Source organism: Dermacentor andersoni, chromosome 1 (assembly GCF_023375885.2).
Source record: "Dermacentor andersoni chromosome 1, qqDerAnde1_hic_scaffold, whole genome shotgun sequence".
In the NCBI taxonomy this organism is placed as follows: domain Eukaryota; kingdom Metazoa; phylum Arthropoda; class Arachnida; order Ixodida; family Ixodidae; genus Dermacentor; species Dermacentor andersoni.
Genome location: NC_092814.1, coordinates 202,670,719 through 202,697,818, shown reverse-complemented (window position 1 = coordinate 202,697,818; position 27,100 = coordinate 202,670,719). Strand labels below are relative to the sequence as shown.

At 41.7% G+C, this 27,100-nt stretch overlaps 1 protein-coding gene across 1 annotated transcript; it reads right to left on the bottom strand.

Annotated features, from left to right (window-relative positions):
• Positions 1-8,797: 8,797 nt before the first annotated feature.
• On the bottom strand, positions 8,798-26,851 carry LOC126546943 (poly(A) RNA polymerase, mitochondrial-like). Its single transcript, XM_050194662.3, has 8 exons — positions 26,681-26,851; positions 26,234-26,412; positions 25,920-26,141; positions 23,349-23,555; positions 20,692-20,903; positions 18,323-18,534; positions 15,691-15,753; positions 8,798-9,671 (listed from the first exon to the last, which is right to left on the bottom strand). Exons 1-8 carry the CDS (start codon positions 26,778-26,780, stop codon positions 9,256-9,258), a joined length of 1,611 nt encoding a protein of 536 aa, XP_050050619.2. The 5' UTR covers positions 26,781-26,851; the 3' UTR covers positions 8,798-9,255.
• Positions 26,852-27,100: the final 249 nt, after the last annotated feature.

Below are 27,100 nucleotides of genomic sequence, written 5' to 3'. Positions count from 1 at the left end.
GCCAGAGAATGTGCTGCCATATGTAGCCTCTTGCAAGACTTGGAAGATCAATGACTCTAGGTGCCTTGTCAGGTTTATATTGTACAAAGCATAAACTTAAATTGCAACCAATAACTAATTCTATTCCTTGTAATTAAAACAGTATAAAGGTAGTGCTCTATTTTCTACAGATTTTTGCACTTCAGCATGTCTTTTTTTGCACTGTTCCGTTAATTAATTGCCATAAATTCAGACTTGATGAAACAGCAAAATGGCAATAGAACTTGCTTGGAGTGCACAGTCTGTGAACTGTCAAGTTGCACTCAAAACAGAGTGCATGTCGTGCAAAGACAAAAAAATAATGGTTATACAGATATTGCACAAGGCACAATGCATTTGCCAACATCAGGTAAGTAATGACTTTGATATGTCTGTGTGTTGTTAGAGGATATACAGGCTTTCTATTGCGGTTGCATTTGTATGGACACCCCAGGTGAATTTTTGCCGTCGCTGCGATGTTCTGTAAAAAGTGCAAGTGCAATAAAACTGCACCACGAGCGGTCCATTCTGTGGGTGCAAGGGTGAGCTGAGAAGGATGGTGGCTTGATGCATGCTGTCTTCCTGCACACAAGAGGGGGGGGGGGGGTAGGGGGGAGGTGACATGCATCTCCTCCTCTAGCCTGGACGTGGCTGCGCATGATGCAGCTGAGCGCATACGTGACTCGAGCCTTGGAGGTAATCTGCGGCGGGAGCATAGACTGGGCGAGCTGACATGGCTAGTAGCTTCATGTGCAGTGTTGGAGGTTATGCAATCTCAAGTTTCTAAGATGCATTGAAACAAGAGGCAGCACGAAGCATTATCACTTGCACTATCCTCTCCCAACGCTCTTCAACATGCCATTGTAGGGTGCCTTGACGTGTGCACTCTTTGCTTAGGGTGAGCACAACTGTGTCATCAGCTATGGTGGCCATCATTCCGAGGCTCTTGGCAAGAAGTGCACCAAACTTGTCAGTTGTGCCTGACGCCTACATTCACGAAAAAAGGGAAGAAGCATGCTCGGCTATATTTTGTCTTTACGGAAATGCGAAAAAATGAACTGCAGAACATTACAGTTTACAAGACATAAATGAAGCTGCTGATAAATATATGCGGGCTTTCGTTTTGTTGAGCACAGCATGAAAATCATAGAAATGTTATTTGAGCATCTTTCGACGAAACTGCGTGACAACAGCTATTGCGCAGTCAAGTTTTGCGGCTAGCATATACAAGAAAAAAGATAAAGACAAATGAACTGATTTCAGCAATGCAATCAGTTCACTGAAATGCTCTTGCCTTTCTTCGGAAGGCAAGGTCATTTAATTTTTCAAGGAAACTTCATATACACTCACACTTGTATGCATATCCATTCATCCATATTACTTGAATATAAAGCCCTTTTTCAAGGGGTAGCCCATCTTGAGTGTCGCGTGCACTGTTGTTCAATAAGGAAACTCAATTTTCAAACTTTTGATTGCTTCTATGTTTGTGAGTAGCAACACTTGCATTCTTTTTTTCTAGTAAGGGTTTCTTCTCTGGTCGTTATTGATTAAATGTGTGTTTTCTTTGCTAACTCCAGCTTCGCTTTCAGTTTTATAGAGCTTTTCCTTTTATACAGGTGGTTCTCGTGCTGTTTTTAGTCATAGCATGCTGTTCTTAAATTTCAGCGTATATTTTTTTGAAGTTGGCAAGTTGCTTCCTCAGCTCAGTTAAATCTGTTTGCCTGATATTTTAATTTTCAGCTGAAGTGACAGTAGGAAAAGATTCACAATGAGACAATTAGTAACGGAAGCAAGCAAGCATTGTTTCATGGAAAACTTTTATTACTCCTCAGTGTTACGTCCATAACAAATTTATATAAATTAGGTGAGTTGATACATGTGCATTCTCGTTGGGAACATTCAGTGCGAAACCAGGCGTCAAAAAATAACTATCTGCCTATTTATTGTCTTCAATTTACTTGGTGCTCGAGGTGAATGGTCACCTCCTCTCCAAAGCAGAACATAGCTTGAGCTTCTTTCACTAGTCTGAGCTTCATTTTCTTTTCTTTTGTAGCTGCTTTTTTGAAGCAGAGTCTGCTGGTGAATGTGATAGCGTTAAAAAAAATGCAGATCCAATGCACGTCTTCGAATCTGCTTTTGTGAAGCCGTTAATCAAATGCTGTAAATTTGCCCATATCATTCCTGCCTTTTTGGCATAAGGAAAAGGGGGGCGGGGTGCACATGCTCTAGCGCATCTATGCTATGCAACGTGACACACAGCAATAATCTCCAAGAGCTAGTTGGCGTTGGCATGGTAGAAGTATATGTGTGGTTGCGGCCTAATGGTTATGATCTGGCTGATGTGCTGGGGGACCGCAGTTCAATACTACCATCAGGCACGTAAATATATTTTCTTTAAGTGCGAACTACTCAGCAAGACGGCAGCACCTAGCAGCAACGGCTAAGAAAGTCCAGGAGGGTTCGCAAAGAAAGCTTCACTTTTATAGTGAAGTAGCGAGCAACTATAAAACGACAGACCTGAATGCGGAAACTGAAGAGTACACTACCAGAAGGAATTTTGCATGCGATGATTGCAACCTTGACTATTTACTATGCATTTTGTCAGCGCGTTATCTTTATGATAAGCATTTTCATCCAAACTTTGCAAACAGTGTTAGATTACTTACCACAGCTATCAATCAAAGCAATAAAAGTTGAAAATAAATGTTTATTTACAGAAAACATGAAATATTAAAGTTGCATTGTTTACTTGACATTTATTTTGTCTTTTCCATTTCCTGCGCATCTACGTTCAGTCACTCGATGTCTAAAATTGCAATGCATTCAAGGAGATGAGAAGTATGTGTAGGAAACACCGATGCCATTTGTGCTAATCATACTACTGTAGTGTGACTTTTCTGTGGTGCCAAACACGGGAACAGACGCATCATACACCCAACACTAGGCTCGCCTACATGTAATGAGCTAAGTATAAATAACCGAAATAATGTTTCCCTTACACAACGCTTCACACCAACAATAAGATAGAAAGCACAAACATGCAACGACAAACGTGGCTGTAAAGAATTCAGCAGTACTGTGATATAGTCGTTTAATTTGCATGACGCATACAAGTTTTTTATTTTTGGGCCTCTAGGAGAACATCATCCAACCATTCCTAGAATGATCGCTGCTACTGAAAATGCATACCTCAAGCATATACTGCAAAGAAAATGTGCAAAAAAGACACGTCTCCGTGCTCACAGATGGCACCGCAAGGAGGAGTAGGCAAGAGAATGGCAGCGACGCGTCTCATGAGGCCGGAGGGGTAGCATCGCATGTGGCACCACCCTAGCGGGGGCACCCACATTGAGGCACCCTATGCCAGTGTTGTGACAGCAAGTGTTCACAGTGATCAAGTGAGATCTGTTCATGTTTGCTTGTGTGCATGTGATATCAGGCTTGTTAATTTAATTTGTAAGTGAATGTTTACTGCAATTTATGGCCTATAAAAACTATGAACCTTACTTCACATAGTTGTCTAATACTACGCTATCACTATCATTGCTTTCAGGCAAAACTGCAACTTTTGTTTCACACTTCTTTTTGCAACAAATTATCTGCAAGTATTTTGGGCATATGTGAAAGCATTTTGAGCAATCTCTGGACCCCAACAAATATTATTAAATGCACTTCAAATATTAAGTAAAGGTTATGTTGCTGCAAGTGTTGGAAGAGACCTGTCACAAGCCACTGTTGCCACCAACCGGGAAAACCGGGAATTCTCGGGGATTTTGAATAGTCTGGAAATACTCAAGGAAATTGTGCTTGTATCAGGGAAAATTGGGGGTAATTTTTTTGAAAGAGAACGAAAGTCGCGGTATTGCTAGCTCGAGTAACAGAGAGGAATCGTGAAGAATCTACTTTGACGCCGTGCCGTCGGCCGGAGGAGTTGCCAGTGTACAGTCAACGGCCGGCTTTCCGGACGCCCGATAATCCCGACAGCTTCGCGGCACCATCACCTACCCCATACAGAGTCGGTGTATAAGAACTTCTGAAATTCCGGACGCAAGAACCCTTCGCCGTTCGATTTTCCGAACTTTTTGCCGTGACCGCAGGTCCGAAATCATATTAATAAAAGCCACCACCGCTGCCATTTTGATTACCTCGCCGCCTCGAATTGGCGCTGTATCACGCAGATCCGCTAGCAGCAGTAGCCACCACCGCGGCAACGCTAGGTCTAGCTGCTTCGACGTTCGCTACCAAGGTTCTTGCTGTTCGACGCCGTGTTTTTCATTAAAACAATTCGCCGCTGTCAGCAATGTCATAGACTCCGCCTTTGTAATCTTCGTAATTGTCTTCGAGGCTCGTAAAGCGCGACGCGTTGCATAATGCCGGTTCCTGAAAGTCAGCTTCGCCTTAGTACAGTAATGCTACGCGGTGAAGCATAAGTGTAGAAAGGGGGCAATTGTCACGGGACACAGTATGTATTCCTCCCGCCATCTCCTGTCATAGTACGAGCACCAATATGCCTAATAAGTATACTGGCAGGCATTCGGAGCTTTTTCGGATGTGCTTATGGCGATTTGAGTCCAAAAGGACCCCTCACCAGGTCTGGCCATTTTGAGCTGACAAGCGCAGAGCATACATTGCGTGATAACAGTCGTGGGTCTGTTCGATTCGCCTGCACCACTGTGAACCAGTTCACGGCGGTTCACGAGAAGTTCAAAAACTGTGCAGCTCGATTCCGGAGGTGCAGGCCCAGCGAAACGCTCGAAACGAATGCAAAGGTGCAGACGCGATGTAGATGTTATGCTATGTCAGACTAATGTGCACGGAGTGCGTAAGTTGGAGAGGTCCTGAACTGCAGGTATGATCGGTTTCTGGGGCGTAAATACACACTACAGTTGCGTAGACACATCACACGTGTGTAAGCGGGCTTTTTACGGTGCTCGCGCCCGTGTGCTGCGTCGTCTGCTGCTTCGCACCTGTATGCCTGCACCAAGTCGGCGCCGACAGTGGAGCGGGTGCAGCAAAATCATGAACCAGCCCTGCACCTTTTGAAACGAACGTCGTGGTTCTGCGGCCGCCATTGCTGCACCGCTGAAACGAATAGCAAGGTGCAGCACCTCGTGAACTGGTTCAAGTGGTGCAGGCGAATCGAACGTACCCCGTGACGGCGTGTTTGCAAAGTATTACATCGCTAGCACAGCGGGAAGACCTGACATGTCAAACCCATGGTCAAACCCAACGCCGCTTTCCCTTCTCCTCGCGGCCACTGCGCTCCAAGCCGGAGGATGACGTACACGTGCTGGTGCGCCTACGTACACATTTGCACTGTGACGTCGCTCGTGGTGACACGTGGCTTCACGAATTTATTCAAGGCAACATCTGTTATTTGTGTAATATGTTACTTGAATAGACGAGTTCAAGCTTAGAGAAATAATAAAACACACAAACCGAATGTCTGCATGTTTTTGTTTTGCTTCACACCGCAGCAAGAGAGATGCACTTCCGTTTCATCTGCTTGTTCCCACGTCGTGCAGTCGCCCGCACAAACATCGAAAGCGCGGGATCATGCTCTGTGATCCGCTTGTGCCTGTCTCAGTATTCGTCTAGCACTGACTTACACAGCTAGTCAGGTGTCCTCGTACACATTGCGCAAAATCCTGCGCTACGCAAAACGAGACAATCACAACAGCTCGCGCACGACATCGTCAGCGCAAGTGCGCGGCGTCACAAAAAAAAAAAAAAAAAAAGGCGCAGCCCTTGTCGTATGTGTCACGCGATCCTCGAGGTCCGGTGTGGGAGAACGCAGGGAAGCAATTTCGCTTGCGGAGGTTAGATGTGGCGATGTGGACAGTGTGTCTTGCTTGGCAGTGGAGCTCACCTCCTGAAATCATGGGTTGGCAGCACCAAAATATTTCTATCTCGGCTACTAATGAGCCAATTTGCAATTTTTTTTTTTTTTTTTGTGGCAGAACGCTCCCTAGAGGACACGTAACAACTTCCAGCGTATAACCAAAATCTGTTATTGGGCGGGCCCCTCACCATGCAGTAAAATAGATGCATTCATTTTTCAAACTGCCCTATTTTTCTGACGTTTTCGCGGCCCCTAGGGAGTCCGAGAAATCGTACGTTGACTGTACAAGTGACCAAGAGGATGCTTCAAATGGTCTGTGGGGTGAATGCCCGGCAGCGGCAGAAGGAAGAAGAGAACAGAAAGGACCTACGCATTGAAGAATGAACGGGAAAGTAAGCGTGCCACTGCTTCTTTAAAGGAGCTCGAGTTCACACAAAAAGTGTTGGCTCTTGCCGAGATGCAGGTGCCCCTCGTGCAAACAAAATAAACTCTTTAAAGCAGTGAAACGCAACTGAGGCATTGTGCGCAGCCTGAGAGTATGCGAGAACAGTTGAGGTTTACTTAAAAGCTGTTGTGAGAGATTATTACTTACGAGACAGTTATGAATACGAATAGCTCATACGAATGAGCTTGCTATCAATTGATAGAAATAGCTCATATTGAAAATATTTGCTTCTACAAGCAGCTCCTTTTTATTCGTATTTTAGAGTGTTCAAGTTGATTCGCAATGAATTTGACCTCTTTTTTTTTCGTGGGTATTTTATTTGCTATGCATTTCACTAACCCCTCCCTTCTGTTTTCTTTACACTACTCCTTACTATTAAAACTGGATTAAGTAGTTTTTCTTCGTTTTTAAGATACTTACTAGAGAGTGACAGCATCGGGTGACGTGGTGTCAGCCTATCTTGAAATAAAACAAAGTTCTCTTGTCACTCGGGGAATTTTACGAAGCCACTCAAGGAAAACCTGGAAAACTCAGGGAATTTGGATATGTCAACTTGGTAGACATTCGCTGTGTTGGAGTTCTGTATAGTTTGCTCTTTGTAGAACTGCTAGAGATCCCAATGGCATCCGACATTAAGAAATTAATGGTGTTCTGCTCAAACTCTAGGCCTTTGGAGTGCTATCAGTGGAACAGAAGACTCACTCACTGTCACTTGCAAAATGACAAATTTTTCACAACGGCACTGCCTCCGGAGCACCATTGCAAACCTCAATTTATGACGCTTGTATGAGCCACATAATTACATTATAAGCTCATTATGAGCTTATAATGAATGAATTTGAATGATTTGAATATTATGAATGATTGTTTATACTCCTGTCACATGGGCACTTTCAAGAATGCTTGCAATGCAGTTTGAGCATGTCCGACTTTGATCCTGCTACACACAATCATGCTTAATTCATGCTTCGATCACACTTGAAATGTTCGATGCCGATCAGCTTCACTGGGGACTAATACTGACTGTGTGATGGGTACATTAGCTAGGATCAAAAGAGAATATGTCTAAAATAAAGCCTGTCTGGATTTTCTCTTCACCAGACGAAGGCATAGTTCTTTACTGGAGTTGGGCAGCGCAAGGACATGGACCTAAATGGGAACAACTGTTTGCAAGATATTGTACTTGTGAAACATGGGGTTTAGCCACACCATAGCTGAAATGTGTGAGCTACTAGCATTTGAGCACCAAATGCCTATCGCAATTTCTTTTGTCATGCTTCAATTGTCTGAATTTCTGGAGTAGCGTCGCAAACATAGAACATGTTTGTATAAAAAAAAAAGTGGAAGAGACTCCAGGTGTATAAAAAAGTAATAATAAAGCAATGTTAAATACACGAAAAGTACACACACACAAAGATTATGTGAGACAGGCTTGGTTCTTGTTGACTGAGCTTGCACATGTTTCCTCTGTTTAAAGCGGCCTCGCAACACTATTTGAATGAGGTAAATAAGCCTATATAGTTGCTAGGCGACTGCTGCCACTTTTCTTTTTTTTGCCTAGCTCTATAAGAAAATTGTTTATTATGCAAATTTCTTTAAATGCCATGGCTACACAGTGCCTCTGGTAAACATGGAGAAATCTTATCACTGATGGAACAGTGGCATCATCTGGTGGCAGAGAACCATGCCATTGCGCAAGTACTATGGTCTGCAAGATTGGCAGTGTGATAAAGGGTCACACCACATGATCTTGAAGTTATGCTAATTGTGACTATAAGTGGAGTGAAGCGGGCATTGTTCCATGTGGCTGTTCTGCGCAGCATTGAGTGCAGCAGGTACGATGAAAAAGCAGAAAAGAAACTTCACAAAGGCATGGCCGCTAGCACCATTTGATTCGCACTAACTCTGCTAATACAATACGTGTGTGAAAACCTTCTGTTGGAAGAGATTTACAAGACTATAAAAGACTATATATTGTACGAGAGGCCGACGCCTTTAGATCGCACCATCTACTTCTCCGCATGGCACACAAAATGAAATCCCAAAAAGCTACGAAAAACATTCAGGTGTTGTGGTGCTCTAACGTGTGCACTACAATCTGAGCTGATGAGCAGAAGATTGAGTAAGCGATTTTATAATGTGGTATTGGAAGAGGAATGCCTCTCGCTTGTGTGCACCACCTTGTGGAAGAAGCTAAGTTTCTGATACGACTTTTGCCAGTTGGTGTTACACTGTCTATGATATTGGGTCCCATAAGATGTAGCCCAGAATTGCTTGGAAGGCTGGATTATTGTGTAACATGATGTAGAAAATCATGTGCCTCTTGATATGAATGGCGGGCGAAAGAGCACCACAAAGGCAAATTTGAATATAGAGCTCGCGTTGCTCAAGTGCCAAATCCTTAAACAAGAGCCACCCGCATTTGCTTTCATTCTGATAAAGGGACCTGTATGGGCCCCGAAATGTCAAGTTTTCATTTAATACACTTTACCTCTTGGCGAGTGTTCATTTTATTCCACTATGCCAAAATCCAAATAAGAGAAAAGTTTGCGGAAAGATGGAGACTTGAAGTGATGAACAGTGGTAGAACAAGGAATGTCACTGAAGCCAACATTTCGACAAGACCCTTGTAAAAACGTTGGTTCTAACATAATTTCTTGTTCTACCACTGTTCACCACTTGAGTGCCAAAAGTGACGCATAAGAAGCTGCCTTCACAGGTTCTCTGGACAAAGAAGGCAAGTATTGCTTAGCCACTTCAGAAATGGCCTTTGAAAAGCACACACATCAAATGTGATGGAAATTACTACCTCATATGCACATATATATATATATTATTGTACCTAGACTTCTTACACAGCTTTTACTGCACAGAAAATTTTTTTCAGCTGTAGATGGTTCCTTTGCACAAATAAAAACTGCATTCAAAGCTTTCAACCCTTCACAAGGCATTAGCTTGCAGTCTTAACGCCTGTCACAGTGGCTTCTATCACATAATTTTCTCCTGCTTCCTTGCTTTCCTGGAAGAGTTCATGCACTTGAAAACGTCTGTGCATTGACTCTTGCTGCTTCCTGGCAGCAGCTGTCTGGGCAGTGAACAATGCCATGATGCCCCATGGCTTTTCCACTGTGATTTTGCGAGGTGCATTGTCCATGAGTGAGAGGGCTTCAGCCATGCGGCCTTGCAGCTTTTTAAGGTCACTCAAACCGACATTGCGACTGGCATTCAGCTGCCGGTCAAGTGGATTTTGCACAAACATGGCAGTATACTCTGGCTTCTCCAAGGTCTGTCCTGAGAATGGTGCAATGCCTTTGCTCTTAAAGTTGAATGATGCGTAGTACTCAAAGAAGCTCCTCAATATGTCTTCTGCAAGAAAAAAATGCATGATGTAGTCACAGTGTAACATAAACAGTCAATTGGGTGAGGCAAACTGCTTCACAAAGAATTGCAGGAGAACTTGTGGTACAAAGGTTATACATTTATACCACAATTGTCTACCACAGTTGCCTATGTCAGCCCCCTTCTTCATTTTGCAGAACTTGTTGCTGTCACACAACTGAACTGTATATGTAGATAGATTATAGAGTTTTATGTGCCAAAACCACGATCTGCTTATAAGGTATGCTGTAATGGGGGACTTCGGAATAATTTGGACCACCTGGGGTTCTTAACGTGCACCTAAGGACATGGGCGTTTTCACATTTTGCCCCCATTGAAATGCGGCCGCCGTGGCCGGGATTCGATCCTGTGACCTCGTGCTTAGCAGCCCAACACCATAGTCACTAAGCAACAACGGCGGTTACAAGTGAACTGCCAATTCAGTCTGCAGAGTGGGCATTATGCTTACAAATGTGAAATTTTACTGCAAACAGCTAGTCCCTGCCCTCTTATGTGCAGTCCAATGAGGTGTTGCTAAATCACAAGATGCCTGGTCTGGCGACTGAATTGGGAATTTGGTATGTTGTGTGAATCTATGTTTAAAAGACATGCTAGCAGTATGCAGTTTGGAGTACCTAACATAACACACTGTTGCCTTTTAACAGCCTAGTAAATAGTTATCAGGAGTGCCTGTCATTTTTATATGGCCGGCACTGCTCATAAACTCACCTTTATGCTATGCACCACATTCATGTTGTTATGAGCCCTTCACAAGTGGCAAGGCCCGGTACACTATGAAATGACATATAAATTTCACAGTGCCCACTTGTTGCTTCCTTAACACAGCAGAATTCATCTGTTTCCCAAGACCCATCTAATGCGCACACACAGTTGGAGGCCAGATTCCATATGTGCAGTGCTTCTGTGTACAAAGAAAGCGGTCTCTCTTTACTGTCAAAGAAACAAATATGGTGCATAGTTTATTAACATGCTTTTATGCAGCAGTTGAACAGTACATTGTTAAATTATTGAAGTGTGTTCACAAATACCCCAATCCCCTGCCTTATTGGCAGGGAACTGGCAAGACTCGTACAAGACATATTTTTGCGGTGCGAGTGTTGGTAACATAAGGTGGTCTAACTTTGTCATTTGATTTCATGTTCTAGATCGCACTCTCTATTATGTCTCGCATGTAAATTGCGTAACGTAACATGTCTTGGTTATTTTCTATGACGAGCACTCTTATTTCATTATTTGTGGTGTCTGCACAAGGCAATAATTATGCATTAGGATGCATATCTCATTGTGATTTTCTTTTGTTCCATGCTTGTCCACTGTAACTCCCTGTAGCTGCCTACTGTACAGGGGGTGTGAACCTTGTCAAGTGGTTTATTGCTTTTTATTCACACTTCCTCCATCAAATGTATATACAATAGATGGGAAATAAACATTATTATTACAAACTGCCTTGCCAACCCATGTCAGTGGTAATTAACATAGACCTCTGAGCGTAAAGATCAACTACTGAACATGCCTCCAAATAAAGAAGGCTGCAACAGAACTTGCAAGCAACATGAGAAGGTTTTGGTGACGTTTTGTTGACATTAGTGCGACTCAATATGAGTAAAAAAAAAAAAAATCACTGGCGATTACGATACTCCCTAATGCGAAATTTGAGCGCAGCTCTATATGTGTTATCACTTTGCGATATACTGGCTGGTGCGGACAATCTGTCTTGTGCAGCACATTGCGAACGGGGCGAACTGTGGTGCAACTGCCTCGCTAATTAGGACATTGCGAGAAACAGCGCGGGGGTCACACGCGGGCACGATTCACAGCCGCCGCCGCAGACACACCTCCGCTCATGCAGCGCTTTGTTTCCATATATGGTATTGTTGGATGCGCTTGCCACATGCCAATGGTGAACAGACGACGTGCATTACTCTGGTGCCATCTCATAGTCATCGTTGCCGCAGAGCCCGTCTTGTGCAGCACTACACTTTTCTTCGCATGCTTTTGCCATACCCCCCCTCCACTTCTTTCCGCCTCATGCTTTCACTGTAGCTTCCTCCTGCGCTTTCCTCCTCATGCTCTCTTCGCTCTCGCTGTATTTCATCCCCGCTGCGCCTACGCGTTCGCTCTTTCGTCCTTCGCTCGGTTATGCCGAGGAATGATGAGGCATGCCGATGCTCAAGGTAGGTACAGGCGCTTAAGAGCTGCGCTCTAAAAAACAAATCCAAGAAGAAACAGGAGGAAGAGGGGTGTCTGTCTTTTTTTTTTAACATGATTTAACAGTGCAAATTTAGATGGGACACAGTGAGATAAACAGGACAAAGCCCAATGATTTTTACTGCACAACGATAGAGAAGCAGCAGGGGTGACAGAAAAATATTGACACTGTGCACCCTATCTAGCATGTTCCTACACTTCACAGATGCAAATTAGGCATCATTTTGTACAGATAAAGCTCTTCTTTTCTTTATAGGGTAATGGACACAATGCTGAAGCAATATTCATTTTCTTTTTTTATACAATAAACCTTGTACAATTACTAACTTTGATTTTGCATCTTAAAGGTCCCTAGAATATGTGTTTCAGTGAGCACTGGAGTACATAGACACTTCTTACAGTGCTCATCTAGGTGCCCCCCCTGCTACAAAAGCCTGCACTGAGGCACAATGCTTCCTCAAACGGTCGTTGATGCACCTACCGGTTTGGCCAACGTAGCACTTGCTACAGGAAAGCAGAATGCAATACACCTCTCTTATTTGGCAATGCAATGCATGAAGAACATGGTGGGCTTTCTTAAAATTAAAATTAAATTATGGGGTTTTACATGCCAAAACCACTTTCTGATTATGAGGCACGCCGTAGTGGAGGACTCCGGAAATTTTGACCGCCTGGGATTCTTTAATGTGCACCTAAATCTAAGTACACGAGTGTTTTCGCATTTTGCCTCCATCGAAATGCGGCCGTGTGGCCGGGATTCGATCCCGTGACCTCGTGCTCAGCAGCTCAACACCATAGCCACTGAGCAACCACGGCGGGTAAAGAGGCCAGAGTTAAATGTGGAAGACAGACAAGCACATAACAGCTTACAATAAAAAACTCCAGATGCTTATCATGATTGAGAGGCTAGAATTGTTCTTGAACATTGCAATGTGTATATTTTATGAAAAACCTGTCTAGGTAACAAACTTCCTGGAGTTAATTGCAGTACTTGCATAAAAAGTGGAAATTACCAAAGTGCCCTAGGTACTAGTGGTGTCATTGACTATAGCTGGACACTTTGATCACATGACACATGCTGCTTGCTCCTTCGAGCTTCAATGCGTTCCATGGCATAAAGGATGAGATTCATGCAAGCTAATCTGCGTTCTTATCAAGCTTAGCAGTTATCTAATTGACATGCTCTAGCTAAACAGAGCAAGTGTGTTCAGATCTGAAAAAAGGAAAAGCAATTGGAAGAACCTAATGCGTCAGTAGTGCCTTGTGTTTTCTGTACTTAATATATAATCAGACCGGTCCTGAAATATTCTCCACAGTCTTTCTATGTAAGCAGGTGCTAACATAGGAATAACATTGTAATGTGATTACAGTGGCAAAAAGATGAGTTCATTTAAAAGGCAGCACTGGCTATTTCTTTAACAAATTAGGAATTATTATTTTATTTCTATGCATCTCTTCTCTTCTCTTCTTGTGATCCGTACAAAAATGCAGAAATAATTTTATGTAAGCAAAAAGCACTGAATTGAAATTAAAACTGGATGGGACAGACTGGGGGGCTGCTTCTTGTGACGTCAGTGATCACATTAGAACATAAATGTGCCGGGAACAGCATTGCTAGTGGCCAAATCTTGAGACACTTGTTAAACTACAGTGAATTTTAAACGTTGTGCTGCAACCCCTCTTGGCAGATAAAATAAAACAACACTATTGCTTTATGAAGCTTGCATTGCTGTTGACACCTGTATGCTAGCAGACAAGATGAACACAGTCCTCCAATGCAATAGGAGTTCAGGACATTTTGTTTAAAGATGCAACCACAAAGTGTTGCTGCCAGAGCTACTGCTCCTGTGCTGATGCCATGTTCAGGTGGCAACGTTGGCCAGCACAGGGTAGCCAATGGAAATGAATTTGAGGGCGTAGATTAAGAGTGCACACAGCAATCTTCTATTTTAATTCGCAGAGAATGATGAAACTCTCGGTACCACTATTCAGTGAGCAAGCGATCAAAAGTGCCCAGGAGAGCATATGAATGAAATTGGTTACCTTCAGCTGATCTTGGAGTAGAATTAACAGGCGCATCAACTGGTATTTATCGCAAATTGGTGAATCAAGAAGATTGAACTACGTTGAGAAGTCTGCAAGGCATGGGTGCTAACAAAGGCAGTGGTACTTATCACACAAAGAGGCAATGAATGTGATATACCAGCTCATTATTTTAGCTGGAAGTGTGCTGGCAAGAATAGTGCCAAATCATAGCTTATGCGTGGATTCATTATACAGCAGTCACAGAGGTGCTTTCAATCGCGATAAGCCCGATCGTGACATAATTTTTTGATGGCAGTTGACTCACTTGCACAAGCTGCAGAAAGGAACCAATTGTGGTCGAGAAATTCAATTACTTCATGTGCTCCATGTGACTGCGGTATTAATATTTTCCATAATAAAACATTAAAAAAAGAACTATGCAATGACAGCAATACATTTTATTGCCTACTCAACTATATGTATAATAAATGGGTTAGAAAAAGGAGCCAGAAAAATTATTTTTTATCAAAAATCATTAATGTATGCTGAAGCTGACTTTACCATAATGCTTTATTAGGTAATCTCAATTTCTCCCTACAATTCGCACAGAAACTGAGCACCATGCTGTGCTGGTGAATTTGAATTGAATTCTGGGGTTTTGCTTGCCAAAACCAAGATTTGATTATGAGGCATGACGTAGTGGGGGACTACAGATTAATTTTGACCACCAGGGGATCTTTAACATGCCCCCAATGCATGGGACACAGGTGTTTTTGCATTTTGCCGTCATCAAAATGCGACCACTGTGGCCAGGATTTGAACACGTGACCTCGTGCTTAAAGTGCAACACTATAGCCACTAAGCCACCATAATGGGTCATGCTGTACTTGTGTGTACTTAGTAAAGACGTGGACTGAAATCATGGGTGCACTCTCTTTTGATAGTGCATAGGCATGCAAGAGGAAGTGGACAAGCTCAACTTATCCATAGTAAGGACAGAGGTTAAGGATCACCAACAAGGGATAATACGTTAAACTGGACTGGCAGATTACAACTTTGCATCATCAAACAGGTGACTTAGTGGATGGCAAAGGCTTAGTATGCCAAAAATATTACAGATAAGTGAAAGCTAGGTAGTGATACTATGTTCTAATTACCTTAGAATATTCAAGTAACGAATTCAAACATTATCTGGCTGAGGTTAGGTATTGGCAACTTCAGTTGATATCTCATACATAAAGAAATCTAAATTTTCACAGGAGACTATGAACTCTTGCGTCACACATGATGCCATTGGCAGTGAGGCTAAAGTGCAAAATTGGAAAGAAATAAAAAGCTTCGCTTTCATTTTTCTTCTGCTGTCTTTTTTTTTGTTTTCACCCAATAGATGCAGAAATATTTCTTAGATAGCAATCTACTAGCATAGCCTAAATCAGTATTCGTCTTTGGATACCCATTGTGCATTTCAGAACAACAGAATCGGCTGTCTTTTCAACAGGAAGAAAAGCAATCATCACATGAAAAGGCTGACTATGGACACCAAACCTGGAACAGAATAAACCTAAGTGTTCCCTAACTCAACCAACAAAATGAACAAGCTCATAGTAAGGGTACAGTGCGAAGAAAAAAAAAAGGACTTGCACAACATAAGAGCAGACACCACCCTTACCATGGTGTACCCTTACCATGAATATGCACCAACTTGCCCAACTTTCCAACTTGGTTAAGATGAACAAATAAAGCTATAGCTCACCGAATGTTCCACCCTTCTCGTCCGGTAACCTTGACTTTTGCCATGTCTTGAGGCGCTTCTTGTCTGAAGTGGCAAGTTCCAAGAAAGCACATAAATGCTTTAATTTTGAACACTTTCAAATGTGGTGTCATTTTAATGAATGCACAATGTAAAAAAAAAAAAAAAAGACAGAGCACCGGTCTACACCTAACAAGAAACAAAATAAACAGGAAACTTTATTTCAGTAGTTCCTTGCAGCACTGTGGAAACTGCAGGAGTTCTTAGCCAATACGAAGGGTGAAAGCCCTTCAAGATGTGTTCATCTGTGCTGCATGGTCTGCTCGCCGTTCTGCCGATATATTGTCCCCTAATCGGTGAGTACGTTGATGAAACAAATGTTTTTACATGAATGTGACAATGGGGCTTCGCTTTATCTATATGCTTTCTCAGCAGTTCCTTGCTGCCTCATTGTCCACCGTAGAGGCACACAACCCTCTGATATGTTCACCTTATCATGTACTGTACTAGAGCGCAGTAGTAAATCAATGATGCAGTGAGCAATTGGGCGTTTATATCATTCTGCACTGTCAACAGATCACAAATACTAATGTTGTGGTACCATCTGCTAAATGGAAATCAAACCACTGTTATGGCTCGGCGCTGCCTTTGTAAGTCTAGCATTATCAAAATAAATTGCCAATCTCAACAATAAAGACAAAATGTACCCAATACTTCGCTCTCAGCATGAGATGAGGGTAAGCGATGGCGCATTTTATAATTTATTTCTTGCTGTCGAGGCGGAAGCAAGTAACAAGTGCGAATTCAGATCAAAACAGGTGGTCTGGGATGCATGGGCACTGCCATGTTGCTGCGTAATCATGGTTACTGGTGGTAACTGCTACAATAATTGACGGTATACGAAGTGCATGCACAGAGGGCCTAATGTATCCCATATTGCTGTAACATATCATGTAACAAGCAAAGGTAAAATTTTCTAACGCTGCCAATAATCACACAGTGACGTCGGAAATATATTCTGCTGCAAAATGATATTGCCTGTGTACACTTCTTATCTTCGACAGTGCTGCAAGTTACTTGTGCGAGAGGGTATAGGTATTTACATTCCAAGGTTACACAATAAGTTACAAGAAATGCCACAGTACAGGGCTCTGGATTAATTTCAGACACTTGGAGCTGTTCAATGAAATCTTGTAATGCAAGTTTCCAAGTTGCAACAAAGTGTTGTATATGTTATGTCAGGTTCTGATGTGGAATGCTTTAGCTCAGCTGGTGAGCCGCCAGAGTAGGTGAGTGGTAAATGACAACACAACAGATGATGGAGTTATGGAACATGGCGAGTTCATAAGTTCAAACGACACATATGACCCAATCAAAAGTGTCAAGGATACTAAAGTTATTGGTCTTATTAAAGTAAGTCAACAACATGGACCATTTATTCTAGTACATTTTTCCACGGTTTGCACAATAGCTGAACTTCCTGACATCAAAGTTGTGCAAACAAATTGCACATGAGGTACTACTTAAAATAATTTGCCTACTACTACTAGCAGACACTACATAGGCACAAAGCAGCAAACTACAGCTTTAATATGCAACAATTACATGGGACCATGCCCTTTCGTATTACACTGTTTCTCGAACTTCTATCAATACTGTGATTCTGTCACGTATGACTTCATTTTGAATTCAAACATACACCACTTGATCCACACTAATGTTGGGCCATGCTGACAGCAATGAGAATGAATGAATGAATTAAATATAATCAAATTAATAAAACTAAACTGATATGCCCGGTAATGGCACTGCTGCTTTTGTTACTGTTCGCTGGTTCATGTGGTTATATGAGCCGTACCTGGACATTTCAAATCATGTTTTGTTTACTAAAACCTTTCTTTTAAAGATGCTCATTCACAGCTTTCTAGCCAACAGGAATGTTACGTGAGCACATTATATTTATTTTTAAAACACTGAAACCTCGATTTGATGTTCTTTGTTATAAGTATGATTCTGTTAAATTACTATTCAACTGTGCATTAAACTAAGCTGCCAGCGATTTTCCATTATTATAAGCAGGAACTGCGCTACCATCTGTTGGCCTGATTAGCTAAGTTAAGGCAGTGTTAGCTGCCCTAATCTGGCAATAGTTTCACGTTTGATACTTTATATATAATGTTTCTTCCTTGACATAGAAACTCTGCCTCAAGAAAAAAAAAAAAACTAGAAGGCCTTTTTCACTACCTACACAATTGAGTTTACTGGAAGGCAAAGTTTTCCTTGATGGCACTCCTTCAACCTCACAGAGTTATAAAGAAGTGATACTGCAGAAAGGAAAAATAGACAAATACACACTGCTGCTCTGCCTCAGACCTGTTAAGTTGTTTGTAGTTCTCAAATACAGATGGACCAATGTAAAGCCTGCTAAATTTTGAATATATTCTGGTTGGAAAAAGAAAGAAAGAAAGAAACAGTAAGCAAAATAATTTCCATGTGGCTTTCAGTTTTGCTCATATCTGATGTTTTGGTATACAATGGGCATGGCTTGCCCAACTGTTTCATTCTGAAAAGTGTGATCTGCTGATAAATTTTTACCAGCATGGCACTTTCAATGCAATCAGAAGATTGGACACACCTTCAAGGTCTCTAAACGATGGTAGGAGGCCGCACTGCTGCAGATGGAAAATGGCCAACAGTGTCAACTGAAAGTTTGTGATCCACGTGCCAGGCACTTTGGTGGTGACACCCTGGGCCATTGCCCAGCTCCGAACTGTGAACAGCAGTGGGCAGAGGGCAGGTGCCAGCTGGGTGCACGAGTGAAGCAGCCGGGACATGTGTACTCCAGACCTGTGTTGTGCATGTTCCGTGGTCATGAGCAGTGGCAATCACAGAAACAGGCAAAGCAAGAAGGAACTTTTTGAAGTGGCACAAGCATAACCACTAAATCTCAAGAGCAATAGCTGCTGCAAAAAAAAAAGAAAGAAAGAAAAGAAAAAGAAATAAGAAAGAGAGAGTGAGATCATTTTATTGCAGCCCAGGAATGCAGCCTGGGACAGATGGGTGCACCACCATACTCATGCAACCAAGTTCAAGCTGCACTGTACAATTACAGACTGTATACATGGGTTCTGAAGAAGCTGTTTTTTCACAGCATCTGTTATTTGTAGGCATGTGCTTGCTGGTACACATATCTGATCGGCTATGCAGTTCCACGAAATAAACATATAATAAGTGATAGCTGGGCTTGTTGGTAATAACGGGCTAGTTGACCCATCCTGGCTAGTTTCTTGTCTTTGTTTTTGTTGCCTGCTGTTCACATAATGTTAAATAAAGGTGCTGACTCACCCTGTTGTAACAACAATCAGTTTGAACTTGGTGACACAGTACAAAAGAATGTTGGCCTTACTGGTTATACATGGCTAAATAGGATGTTGATCAGTAATTGCCAGAGCTATAAGTGACCAATAATGTGAGCACTGTGTTATGTTTGCATTAGAGATTACTAAGGCTAAGCTTGACCTAAACAGCAACATGGCTAAAATGGATGTCTTGGCGATAACTAACATTGTACACAGGCCTATCACTACTGTAGCATAAAGCCTAAATTTGCAGACAGGACATGAACTAGGCAACACGGCACATGACACATATCACATTGTCATGACAACATAACACAACATGAAGAAGGTCTTGTGTTGCCTCCTTCCTGTCCTGCCTGTAAATTTAAGCTGCGTGCTACAGTAATCCTGAACTAACTAGCTCAGGTTAAACCACTGTTGGCCTGGCTTGTCAACAATACATTTCATGTAACCTCCTGATAAGCACTATATGGTTGTCACATAGTGCCACAAGCATACTGGTGAGCAAGTGTTGCCAATAGTGCAAATGGAAACCAAATGGAAACTGCTAAATGCGAAGGAAAAGGCAGACAATAGCTTGACGGCAGGAACCATAAATGAGACTTTATATCGGACTTCAGGCCACATTGACCACAGAGAACACATGTAAAGCAGGCATTACTTGAAAGATGACAGCTAGTGGTTATTTACTATACATCTGGCATGTATTGCTGGTTTGTGGGACGGTACTTCACTCAACCACACTTGCATGCTAGGTACATGTACAATGTTATTCCTTTCCTTATGCAGGTTGTACATCTTGGGCACCACTTCAGGACTGGACGGCACAATTTTGATTTCAACTAAAGGTGTCATCGCCCTTTGCTTTACACAATAAAGTAGTAATGAATGCTGGCAACAACAGTGGTTTGAACACTAGTGACAAAATGTCCACCTTAAACTATACTTCTCTGCAGCTCGCTATCATGACATAATGATCAATGTCGCAGAAATTAATTAAACCTCAGAGCTTTTAAACGGGCCCTGCAACACTTCTTGAACACAGTAAAAAACGTTGCCCATCTGTTAATGAGGCAACTGTGAACATGTGAGGCAAATATTATTGCACTGCATGCAGCAGGTAATTTACAACTTCGTGTCAAAAGCAGTGAACAGACGCTTGCTCGTGCATCTGCAATGTAGTCATCAAGAGCTGATCGAAAGCAGTTGGCCGTGAATGCTATTCACTTATTTTGTGATTGTAAGAACATTCTCAGTAATACATAATTACTAATTTTGAGTTAAATAAGAGAAAAATATATATATGTCTGCTACACATGGTCTCCAAGATGGCAATATTCGCCACGGGGTGCCATGACGAGCCCTTTCGCCGCCACGACAGTCAGCTTTTGGCTTCTCCACTGTATAGCTTCCAGCGCACTAGCAGAGATGAAAAAATGGACAAAGCTGGGTATTGATGTGATAACTCCACTTGGAGTTGAAGGATTCAAAAAATTTTCGCAGCTTGACATTTATGGAACAATATACTTTAAAAGTGATGCATTCTATGATTGGTTAGAAAAGTGTTTCAGGGCCCCTTTAATATCACTTCAATGCACTATGCCCATTTCAAAGATAGGATTGAAATGTACTATGAGAAACTAACATGTTGTTCAGGGTGAGGTCGCACTCTCTGCCCACAACGTTGTGCTGGAACTTGACAATAGGCACACGGGCTCTGAGGATGCGCTGCACCTCAGACACACCAGGCACGACATAATGGAGCAGGTCTCCAAGCGTTTCAAGTATTCGCTGCACCAATGTCCGATCATTGATCGCCTGGTTCTTGTCTTGGAAGTAGAGCTGCCCACTTGGTTCCTGTACATTGAAAGGGGAAACTGGTGAATAACCAGTATCTATGGCCCTTTGGCTCTCCATTATCAAATGGTGTCTGTGTAAGTACAGTCACTTGGCATGCTATGTGCAGATGTCTACCTTGGGGCTAATGTTTTATGAGATCTTAGATGGCCAGACTATGCCTGCCCCAAGAAAGCATACGCATGCTACATACTGCTCTGAGCACACAACCATTTCACACTTACACACGCAATGTATAGCGCACTTGGCCTTCACACTTTGTAACATTATATCACAGAGAAAATAAGGTACAATTTACACAGTGTATCTTGTACCTATTAGGTGTTTACAGAAATGAGTGGTATGTCTAATTACAACGAATGTAGTAGACAATTGCTTAAAAGCCACAAATGCTGCCTCTCATCTTACAGCAATATCTAAATGTGTACTTATCTATTCACAACACACAAGTGTGATAATTTGATTACATGATAGTTATTTAATTATGAGAATAAATGATAATTTGATGACACTACAGTAGGATGATTTATTCACACTAATGCACAATATTAAGCTTAGCTTCTGCAATATTAAAGCAGCCACTCTTACTGTAAAAGGAGACTCCGTAAGCCCAAAAAAAAGGAAGAGTAACTGAAGGACAAGCGGCAGGGTTACAATGAAGTTCCCACTCTAGCTTGCTGTGATATCATGGACTTTGACGGCATTTATTCAGGTCTAGTTAATTGTTTATTAATGAAGAAAGACTACATTGCATACCAAAGGCATTAAAGAGTCAGTCTAGAAATTTTAAATAATTTTTTCTGGACCAAAAAGGCCCAAATAGAAGAAACCATTTTGAAATCCATGATATCACACTGACGAACCGGTACCAAGGTTCTGTCACAAAATTCAGGAAAGAGAATGTTCACCTTCCAGTAGTAGTCAAATCTTTCCCCAAAATTAACTAAAGTTGAGTATGGGTTACCAGTCTAAACTTCGGTGTTGCTTTTTAGTGTCCCTTTAAAGCGCTCATCTTGCTTCCATTAAAAGAGTCCCTGAAAATCTACCAATTCATGTGTACAAAGGTGTAGTAGATACTACTAATTAAGATACTAACACATTGAAATAGCTTTTCAAATTTTTTTATGCTTCTGCCAATGTTTTGTCTTTTTACACACACCTATTCCAATGTGGGAATTTAATGAGATGACACTGCATGACACCCATTGCTACCAAGTTATATACATGTATTTCTTCTAGTTTTTCAGTTTTTCTTCATTTTCACACACAAAGTGCCATGAGCAGTTTACTGATAGCTCTAAACGCTGTCTTCTTTGCAAACGCTATGCTTTTTATGTGTTTTATACCTTAGTTCAACTGCTTTTTATGTCAAACATCGCACCTTGTATTCAATGTATTGCTATTATGTCATTTCCTTTATGCATTTTATAACCACTCCTGCCTAGGGCCTCTTACCAGAGGCTGGCCGTAGAGTTGTAGAGTTTTTGAAAAGGAAATGGCTAGAGAAAGTACAATTATAATGCAGTAGGAAGCATGATAATGATGTACACCATTTTTGTTTGCCCATCTTGCACTGCACTTTGAATGATGATGCGCTGCAAGACATACCTATAAATTTTAAGTTTCTTATACCCTGCTGAAAGGAGACAATGGGACAGAGCAATTGCCTGCAATTTTCACAGGGCTAGTTTAATTGCAGCGAACAGCATCCTGCTACTCAGCAGAAATGCGTCTTAAAACCAAACCACTCGAGCATGACTGTGAAAAACTATATATATCTAATCAGCATAAGCTGAAGACAAGAAAAATAAATTGGAACATTTATTAAATGCCTGATTAGCTGAAATTATGATGTTACATTGCTATGAAGCTGGCTCACAAAGATGGTGTGGCCCCAAAATTTTGCATGGGGGAAAAATTAAGCCAATGTTGACAGACCATAGTGAACTTATATATGAAATGGTGCATTCTAGTTTATTTTAATTTGTCTGTTTCAAATCATGGTAGCAGTGAACAGAAAGGTAAAAAAAAAAACTAAATTTTCTGATTTGGTAAATGCTTCCGAAGCTTTGTTAACATAAGCATTTATGTAATCCCATAACAAGAGACACATATGGACTACACTAAACTGTATGAAGCAGCTACAGACTAAACTATTTGAAGAAAAGCAGAGCTTTCAGAGAAACATAAAGAGTGAACCACATAAAAGAAATTCTGATACTTTAACAGGCAAAGCTTATTCCTTTACTGTTATAGCTCAAATAATATATATACAAAAAATCCTCCTGCAGAATAACTGATCCAGACAGCACCTAAATTTAAGAATATAAAATGAAGGCTTGAACTTGTGTAATAAAAAAAGTTACAAAAGATAAAGTTACAAATTACTGCCACTCTTTCACACTCAGGAGTCAGACAAAATGAATGATTTTATACCCTACTCACCCTGCCTTCTGGAACACAGTAGACCATATCAATGTCACAGTTATGCCTCCCAAAACCATTGACAAGGGAGCCAAATGGCAAGACCTGCCCTTTTGGATATAATCCAGTTATAAACTCTTCAACTTGTCTGCAGACTACAAAGCCAAGCCGTGTCTCCAGGTCACTTAGCTTTTCCATCTCATAAAAGTGTGCCATCTGATCTGCAATCTGCAAAGTGAGTCAAGCATGAATGTACAAACAATACATACATATATATATATATATATATTTCGTGGTGTACAGCTTTGGCTATCGCCAGAGAAAGAAATGACTGCAAACAATCAGCTTTTATTCATTTTGATGAATACTTTTATGCTAAACCAGATATTTACTTTCAAAGTGCCCCTGGACTCAAACCCATGACCTTATGCTCAAGAGCGAAGCAAAGGGTCATGCACTGCCTATTGTTATGCTGGTATCCATATATTACCCCTTCTGCACTCCATAAATGGTTTCAAATATCACAAAATTTTCTCAAACAAGTGAGAATACATACACAAAAAATGTGACCTGCCAACGATGCTCTATAAGGAGGTCATATTATTCACATTTGGAACTTGCTTGCAGTACTAAGAAGTAGTAGTGCAGTAGGCAGCAACATCCAGTCATTGCTACATCAAATCTCTAGTGCCTGTCAATATTTAAAACCCATTAGGATCCTGTTACAAGTTAGCCTGTTTTGCAGACAGCGAACACTGCAGCCGATTAACAATAAGCCAGACTTATCGGGACCACAGAATTTAATTAAAATTCTTTGAAATTGAATTAAATATACTCTAAAAACAGTTATGAACTTGTGTATCAACATATTCATGCACAGAACAAATTTATGCTTCCTGCTCGACCCTAAATGAAATCTGGCACAAATGTAAGGGTACTTTGCAAGAAGGGGGACGAGAAAAAGAATGGTTGCAGAAACGCAAACATAGGATCTTACAGTTGTAAAAATCCACCGCGGTGGCTTTGCGGCTATGGTGTTGTACTGCTAAGCACGAGGTTGTGGGATGAAATTCCGGCAGCCGCGGCGGCATTTCGATCGGGGAAAAACGCAAAAATGCTCGTGTCTCTTGCATTGGCGGTATGTTAAAGATCCCCTGGTGGTCAAAATGAATCTGGATTTCCCAACTACAGTGTGTGCCATGGTCAAATTGTGGTTTTGGCACATAAAACCACCGAATTAAATTCAATTTACAGTTGTACACATGTGGCTGCACGTGTGGCGCCATCTTGCAGTGGTGCATCTCAACGAACACACGAGCATGAATACGAAAATATTTATGATGGGCACATTTTGACTACTTGCGCCTCATGAATGTTGTCGGCCATTTATGGCCACTGTGCTCTACTCTGGGAAGTCAAAAAGTTTGGATTAAGTGGCTTCAATATGCACTGAAAACATAGTGGTCCAACCAAAATTATATATTTGTCAGAATTGCCAGGAATTTTAAGTTATCCGAGTTTGTATGATCATGAGTCAACAGTAGATAGTTTCTTCCTGCACAACAAAACACAGTTAAAACTGCTGCTAAAATATAAATACAGAGGAAGAATGTCTTTCATCCAAGCTAGAACACCGCTCAGCCAGCTGAGGCGACAACTCCCTTAGTGAGTTCAGGCGCCAGTAATACTTTATCCATACACACTATATTAGAGTCAAGCTGATGCAGGTTTTATAACTGCCTTGAAAGCCATACAGCGCTGGAGCACATGTGCATAAGCTAGCCTCCGAGAGTCAGCGAAATTGAGGTCTAAGCAGAGCAATTGAACTTTCGGAGTAATGAAAGTAAGTTCTATCATGAACACCACGTACAGAAATGTAACTAAGTGTGTATGCACACCAAAGTTGGCAACAGGCAAAAGTGCTACAAGCTTGCAGCCTTGCAAGACTGCACAGCATCATCCATATCCAACAGTGCTGCAAACCAGCACATGGGTAATCGCCCCACCTACCTGACATCATGTGCACTGCTACTAAAAATTTATCTTCCACGGGGTGCAACACACACTACTGGCCCATTCAGCAGCAATAAAGAAGCTCCTCACAACTTGTCTTTCCTTTGATGAAAGCTACATTACTTCATTACTTGCAGGTACTTCTGATGTGTGTGATACAAGTATTGCGTCCCAACTTTCCACCGAAAGAATGAGCAGGAATGCCCTGCGAACGTTAATACCATGGTAGCAGATTGCTATGAGTCTGCAGCCCCACAATTTCTCTCACTTTGCTACGGTCCTAGTCGTACCTTTGTAATGTAATGACAAAACATGAATTTTTTTTTTGCAGCCATTCTCCATGATTATGATGCGATGTAATTAATGACTAGCCTCATGCCTTTTATTTCACAATTTTTAACTCACATGTATTCCAAATTATGGCACTTTCACATACACATGTCCAAGGTTAAGTTTGCGCACCAAGTTCATAAGCAGCATGCACTGACTTGATATGTTAGTCTGGAAGAAGTAGCTGAAGTAACTTTAATCACGCGCTTTACATGGCTTTTAAGCTTAATAAGTTGACAATGACCTTACCGTACTGCTTTGAATCAATTTGATTGCTTTAGTCTGAGGTGTAACATTTGAAGATGCTTCTATAGTAACAGAGAAAGATTTCTTGAGTGGTCTCATTCCTTTCTTCTGCGCAAATTTCAATAGTCTTGTCCGCACAGGGAAGCCATCAGATGACAGGTGACCACAATTTTCTAAGAGCTCTTGCACCTCGTCCGAGCTGCTGAATTCTAGAAGCACTTGACACTGCACGAAAGAAACGTCATGGTAGATACACAAAACATATAGGCGCCGCGCAGCGCTCTTCGTGAAAAACCGATGACGAAGTCAGGTCTTACTTTGTGGGAGTTATCCGCGTAGTAGTATGCCTTCTGAATGTTTCCGTACCGTGAACATTCCTGACAAAGCTCCGTGATTTTGTGTCGACTTTCGACTTCTACAAGAATGCTTGCAGCTGATTCCCTTCTCCTCTGAGAAAGGATTCCATCGAATGATAGCGGGGTGTGGTCCTTGTTTTCTGCAACAATTAGGAAGAACAAGTATTTCCACTGAGGAGTATGGTACGGAAAGAAGGTCTTAGATCGAGTGATCACGATAACGGAAGCCCTCAAGAGAGACTGATCTTGAGACGAAAGTGTTAGAAATGGAAAACGATGTCTATACACACTAAACGTAAACAACAATCTTGACTGCGGCTAAGATCGGTGCCTACGTTAAGGACACGGGGAGATCGACAAATAAGCAAATTTAAATTTCTAGTTATTAGAAGACTTGGAATAACTTACGAGAGCAAAGAAGCTGCTTCCTTATTACATGTTGGATACGTCGTCCGAGTAACGCTGCTCTGGACGGTAGGATTAGCTGTTTCGAGTGAAAACAGCTCATTTTGAACGCAAGCACACCGTATACTTTATCGTTTCATGGGGGCAGCCATTTTTTTTTAACGTCATAGTGGCCAACGACTGAGTCTTTGCTTCGGCTGCCTTTGACCGATGTGTCGTGTCGCCATGTATCTTGTATCGGGGACCTGCATGGAGTACTACCCGGTTAGTTCTACAAATAAGTGCTTTGGACGCACTAAAATTTTACCCGTGCAGTGCATTTCGCTTGTACTAGCACGAGCAGCGACATATATGTACGCCAAAAGCACGGCCTTTCAGATTGTAGTGTGACTTGCAACGTGCTTGCAACAGCACAATGTCACA

What these genes read in the sequence shown, in the direction of transcription:
- LOC126546943 (XM_050194662.3), bottom strand. Translation starts at nt 26,780, where the DNA reads ATGAGCTGTTTTCACTCGAAACAGCTAATCCTACCGTCCAGAGCAGCG. An exon ending in AATTGATTCAAAGCAGTACG is followed by an intron (nt 23,556 to 25,919) that starts GTAAGGTCATTG and finishes CTCACTTTGCAG; the next exon opens with ATTGCAGATCAGATGGCACA. An exon ending in ACTGTGTTCCAGAAGGCAGG is followed by an intron (nt 20,904 to 23,348) that starts GTGAGTAGGGTA and finishes TTCAATGTACAG; the next exon opens with GAACCAAGTGGGCAGCTCTA.